The 6,456-nt window shown below is 48.2% G+C and overlaps 1 protein-coding gene across 1 annotated transcript; it reads left to right on the plus strand.

The window, feature by feature from the left end:
* Positions 1-1,345: 1,345 nt before the first annotated feature.
* On the plus strand, positions 1,346-2,611 carry LOC102020634 (beclin-2-like). The gene has a single exon (XM_013503274.1). It carries the CDS (start codon positions 1,346-1,348, stop codon positions 2,609-2,611), a length of 1,266 nt encoding a protein of 421 aa, XP_013358728.1.
* The last annotated feature ends 3,845 nt before the right edge of the window (positions 2,612-6,456 follow it).

The following is a 6,456-nucleotide window of genomic DNA, read 5'->3' on the forward strand; positions in this document are numbered from 1 at the left end:
ATTTATTTATATCTTGAGATTTGGTCTCACTGAGTTGCCCAGGCTAGGCTCAAACTTTCAATCTTCCTGCCTCAGCCTCCTGGAGTTCTGGGATTATAGTATGGGCATGAGCCACCACGCCTTTTTTTTTTTTTTTTTGGTTTGGTTTTATTTTGGTGAGACAAAGTCTCACTATGTAGTCCATGTTGACCTTGAACTACTGCCCTGCTCAGGCTGGCCTTACACTCAGCCTCCCAGTGTGGGGTCACAGGTGTGGGCCAGGATAAGGGTTTTTGTTTCCTGTATTGATTGTTCTGTTAATCCTGTTCATTAGGAGGCAGCATATTTCACTCTGTGGCTGAGCTAATGGTAAAATACACACCTCCAGACTATTCTATCTTGATGTGTGAGTTAAATGAAAATCTTTTCTGTGTGTACCTATCACTGCGTGACAGAGGGGACCAAATCCGTCACCAGAGTAGCGAGTCAAAATTGGGATGTCAGGAGAGGCTTCCTAGCGATGACATCTAACGGAACCTGAAGGATGAATAGAGCTGGTGAAGAAGGAAAGGAAGAGCATTTCCAGGAGACAGAGTGATGGTTAAAAGCAAACAGCAGGACTGTGCAGGACCAGAGGAGCCTCCAGAGGACAGAGAACGGGGAGCGGCGGCTGGGACAGATGTCCTGGAGCCCTGGTGTTGGGTTACAACGAGAGACCTTTTCTTTTGGTGTTTTGAGGCTGGTCTTGCTATATAGGTGAGGCTGGCTGGAACTCACTATTAACAGCCCACAGTAGCCTGGAATTTACAATGACACTCCTGGCTCAGCCTCCCTGGTACTAGGATTATAGGCGTGTACCACCACACCCAGCTACCCTTTATTTTTGTTTTGTTTTGTTTTTTTAGTCTTTATTTTTTTTTTTTTTTGACTGGTAATCAAACTCAGGACCTTGTGCTTGGCAGGCAGGCGCTTGTGCTGTTGAGCTATATCCTCAGCCCTTAGTCTTTATTTTAAAAGGGCATTAAACAGTTTAAGGAGGGACCATCCATGTTCTGTGAAGATTACTGTGCCTCCTAGATGTGGAGGGAGGGAAGTGAAATTATCAGATTATTTATTTGTTTGTTTGTTTGTTCATTTATTTATTTATTTGAGACAGGGTCTTGCTATGTAGCCCTGGTTGGCCTTGAGTTTGTGGCAATCCTTCTGCCTCAGCCTCCCGAGTGCTGGGATTACAGGCGTGGGCCACCACACCTGGCTATGAGATATGCATTTTAAAAGAATCGCTCTCCTAGAAAGAGCTTAAAAGGCGTGCAGTAGGTGACAGGGAAGCCTTGGAGACGCCGGCTCCAGGGAGCAGGGCTGCAGGATGTCCTCCATACGTTTCCTGTGCCAACACTGCCACCAGCCCCTGAAGCTCAGTCAGACCTCAGAGAAGCTCAGCTCAGTGCGAAGGAGTCCAGGAGGTACCCAGGAGGACAGCAGCAGTTCCACGGATCTGGCAGCCAGTGGAGGAGCCCAGGCAGGCCCCTCCAGCAGCCTCTGTGAACCAGATGGCGGGATGTCCCAGGAAAGAGTCAAACCCTTCACCCTGCTGGGCAGCTGCACCTCCGTGAAAACTCTGGATGGCATTCAGAAGACCTGCGCCTACATTTTCGATTCCCTCTCAGACCTGGAAGTGGTGGACCACCCCCTGTGTGAGGAGTGCACCGACTGTATCCTGGAGCAGCTGGACAAGCAGCTGGCACAAGCCCAGCGTGAATGCCAGACCTACAGACGCTGCCTGGAGGTGGGGCTGCTGCAGGGTGGGGACAAGAGTTCAGCCCTGCAGACCGAACTGTGGGACCTGATGCAGGAGGAGGCCAGGCTGGTTGGGGAGCTGGGGAATCTGGACAGCAGGCAGGCCCAGGTTGCTGCCCACCTGAGCACCGCCCAGGCCGAGACCACTGAGCTGCTCCTGCAGGATGAGCAGCACCAGAAGGACCTCAGTGTCTTGCAGTGGCAACAGCAGGAACTATCCGACGAGCTGGGCAGCCTGGACAACCAGCTGATGTATGCCCAGCGCCAGATACAGCAGCTGAGGACCACCGACATCTTCGAAGCCACCTTTGAGATCTCCGAGGAAGGACCCGTGGGCATCATCAACAGTTTCAGGCTGGGCCGCCTGCCGCAGGTCCCCGTGGGCTGGGATGAGATCAACGCGGCCTGGGGACAGGCGGCTTTGCTGCTGCTGGCCCTGTCCAACGCTGTGCGGCTGCAGTTCCAGCGGTACCACCTGGTGGCCTGCGGGAGCCACTCCTACCTGAAGTCCCGGACCGCCGACGGAGAGGAGCTGCCCCTGGCCTCGGACGGCAGGCACAACGTCTTCCTGCATAACAAATTCGACCGCGCCATGCTGGCCTTCCTGGATTGCCTGCAGCAGTTTCAGCAGGAGGCCGGGCCCAGCGGGCTGCTTGTGCCCTATACGGTGCACGCGCAGGAGGGGGTGCTGGGGGACCCCGCGGACCCCAAGGGGCAGTACTCGGTGCGCACTCACCTCAACACCGAGGAGCAGTGGACCGAGGCGCTCAGGCGCATGCTCAGCAACCTGAAGTTCTGCATGGCGTGGGCCTCCCAAAGGTACCGTCCAAAGTGACATTCAGCTTTTTCTAAGGTGTGGGTGGTAAAACTAACTGGTGATAACTCGCGTGGGACTCCGCATGGTTACACTGAATATTAATGCAAAATAAAACACTGCCCAGGGCAAATCAGAAGCGACGCTGTGATTTCTCTCTTCTCCATCCAGTAAGTGGCTAAGTTACCCAGACTGGGCTGTACGTTTTCGGTTTTTTGTTTTGTCTTGTTTTTTTTTTAATTTTTATTAGTATATGTTTGCATACTGGTTTCATTCGTTGTGGGGAGTAGGTATGTGTACATAACATAATTTAATTCTTTTTGCATCCCCTTCCCGGCTTGAACTTGTGAGCCTAAGGTTGGTTACCTACACCAAAGGAATCCACAGGAGCAGAATTGAACTGGAAGGGTCCAGAGAGAGCCCCCAGGGATTAGCACTACATAAAGAGGCCCCTGGTTGACAGACTGCCGCTTAGCCAGGACACTTTTTATCTAACTCTGCAGCTCTTTGCTTATTTATCTGTGAAATAAGCATGATGACTATATCTCCTTCGAAGGGTCATCCAGAGGATTAAATGCGATAATCCAGGCCACGCCCTTAGAATTGAATTGGCGCATAGTAAAGAGTTAGTCCTCTTTATTTCTTCTATTTAGCAGTGGGGTCAATTGTCAAAATAGACAGTGTGCCACCATGGCTGGGTTAAAATAACAAAAAGAGTCTGAGAGGTAACTCAGTGGTGAAGTACTTGCTTAATATGTGAGCCCTTGGTTCAATCTCAAGTATCACAAAAAAAATTATACTCATAAACATATTATACTTGTGTACATACCTATACATGTAGTTTTTTGTTTTTTTTTTTTTTGGTCTTTTTGAGACAGGGTCTCCCTATGTAATTCAGGCTGGCCTTGAGCTCACTTTGTAGCCCAGGCTGATCTCAGACTCACAATGATCCTGCCTCAGCCTCCCAAGTGCTGGGATTACAGGCATATGCCACCATGCCTGGCTCACCCAGCATCTATTTTTGATGAAGCACTATATATACAAATCTTTTAAAATCCCATGGTGATTGCTCACAAGTGGGTGGACAGATAAAGTACAAATAAACAACAGCCACGGTATAGTAGAGCTGCTAGAATCTGATTGAGGGCCATGTACAGTGAAGCTTTTTTAAGTGGAAATTTCATTGAAAAGTAGGATTTTTCTAAGAAAAGAAGGACATTAAAGGCAAAAGCATGGGTATAGAACCACCAGAGTGGGGCTGGGGGTACGGTTCAGTGGTAGAACTCTTACCTTGTGTGCACAAGGCCTCAGGTTCAATCCTTAGCACCACCAGAAAAAAAAAAGAAAAAAAAATTGGAGGATCAAGCAAAGAGAAAGAAAGGACAAAAGTCACATGGGGAAGGTGATTAGCTGAATAAACAAAGATTGGAGATGTGGTAGACTGACAACTGGTGGTCAACTTAACACCCAGCTGAACTGAACCAGCATGGTTCTGGGAGTGGGAGGCCCACCTGAGGACTGTTGCCGGCAGCATAAGAGGCAGACCTGGAGAGGAAGAAGAGAGGCTGTTAGGGAGCTGTTAGTTCTCTTGGAGGAGCTTGTCATGCTGGTTTTCCTGATGAACTCGGTTGTTCTCATCCTCAGAGGAGCTCGAGACCTCACTGTTGCTGAGGATGGCTGGGGTACTTTTCAGGAGAACTCTGGCCCTTACTTTGAGTGTCACTCAGCCTGCTGACACAGATCCTTCATCCCGCTGGCACAGACTTTCTAGCTTCCACCACTGACCTTTGGGCCTTTGCCAAGGCAGATCCGTGAAACAGGCCTGCATGAGACGTTGTGGGCGCTTGGCCTCCAGCTGGACTCATGGGAGGCATTGTTACGGGCTCTAGGTCTTCAGCTGGACTCATGTAAGACCTTACCGTGGGATCCAGGCCCTCAGCTGGATTCTTTGGGTCTTTAGTGCGTGGACAGAGTTCCTGCACTCTTTGTATATGACTCTTTGGGTATTATAAAATAACCTTATAAATGATGTGTTCTGTATGGTATTGTTCCCCTTGCAAATCCCAAACTACAACAGAACTAAGGCTTTGCTTTTTATTCAGGGTAAATGGGAGCCATTCAAAAATTTTGATCAGAGTAATATCTCTTGAGACCTTTCTGAATGACAGCATTTATACACCATCATTTACTGTGGTATGTATATGCAATCTTAAAATGTAAATACTCATTATACCTCATTTTTTCAGATGAGGAAACTGAGGTATGGAAAGGTAAGGAAACAGACTAAAGTTCTACAAAGTTTAGCAACTGACTTCAATTCTTCAGTTTGATACTGGAGGATATTTTCTTAAATCTTATGCTATCCTGCCTTTGTCTCTTTGTTTTGTTTTGTTTGCTGAGATAGGGTCTTGAGCTCACAGTGATCCTCCTGCCTCTGCCTCCCGAGTACTGGGATTACAGGCATGCACCACCACGCCTGGCTCTGCTTTTATCTTTGATGGATGTGTAATTGAGGCTGGGAGAAAAAAGTGAAAAAGAGAAATAGTTTACAGTAAAGGCCAGGTATGGTGGCGCACGCCTGTAATCCCAGCACTGAGGAGGCTGAAGCAGGAGGATCATTGCAAGTTCTAGGCCAGCCTGGGCTACAAAGTGAGCTCAAGGCCAGCCTGGGCTACAAAGTGAGCTCAAGGCCAGCCTGAACTGTGTAGTGAGACCCTGTCTCAAGAAGACAAACAAATACAGTGAAGGAGATTGTTAAGAAAGGTATAGAAACAAGGCCTGAAATTGGAAATAGGTGGCGCTTGGATTGATTGGTTATGACCAATGATAGGAGAGAACCACTCTCCTTTCTTTCTTCTTTCTTTTCTTTGTTTCCTCCCTCCCTTCCTTCCTTCCCTTTTTTTTTTCTTGTACTGGGGACCGAACTCAAGGCCCTTTACACTGAGCTATATCCCCCACCACTCTCCCTTTTTTGACACTGTCTTACTAAGTTGCCTAGGCTGGTCTCGACCTTGAAATCTTCCTGCCTCAGCCTCCCATTGTGCTGGGACTACAGATGTGTGTTGTCACTGCCAGCTAATTTTCAGATTTCCTTTTTTTTTTTCTGGTACCGGGAATTGAACTCACGACCTCGCGCTTGCCAGGCAGGCCCTGTGCCGCTGAGCTAAATCCCCAGCCCTAATTTTCAGATTTCTGACTTGCCTTGGAGTACAAGTACAGGGAGCGGTGAGCTGAAGGGACAGTCACACTAGTAGGGAATGGTGGTGTCCAGCCTTTGGGCTTGGCTGAACTGCTCTGAGTAAAGTGTAAGCTGCATGTAAGATATGCAATATAGTTAATGTATGTAAATAACAACACGTTCTTTTTAAAAACATTTTCATCATAACATTAGAAACACACCAGGCTACTCCTACTCTCTTCTAGGATATTCTAACCTCACTGTCACGTCTTGGCACGATGACGTTTCTTCTCACGCAGGGCTCGGTTTGGAGGCGACACACTTCCTCAGAGAAGCTTCCCTGAGCCCTGCACGGACACCGACCCATCAGTCACTGTCGGTGTGACGGTGCGTCCCCAGAGCACGTAAAGCTATTGGAAATGATCCCCCGATGCTGTATTTATCTATCTATTCACTTTCCTCTTCCATAAAACACGCTCATTGCAAACATGGGCTTCACATGGGCTTCGTCTTTTTTTAACCATGGTATTCAAGGCCTAAATGGTGCTGAAAACAAAATAGTTGTGAAATAAATATTTGTTTAAATAAACACATAGTCACTGGAAGTCGTTAGCTCTTGGGTGGGAATTGAGGCCATGACACTGACTAGATAAGAGGTGAATGTACCCTTAGTGAGAGTGAGTGACAC

Source organism: Chinchilla lanigera, unplaced genomic scaffold, assembly GCF_000276665.1.
Source record: "Chinchilla lanigera isolate Chin_1 unplaced genomic scaffold, ChiLan1.0 scaffold00005, whole genome shotgun sequence".
Classification (NCBI taxonomy): Eukaryota; Metazoa; Chordata; class Mammalia; order Rodentia; family Chinchillidae; genus Chinchilla; species Chinchilla lanigera.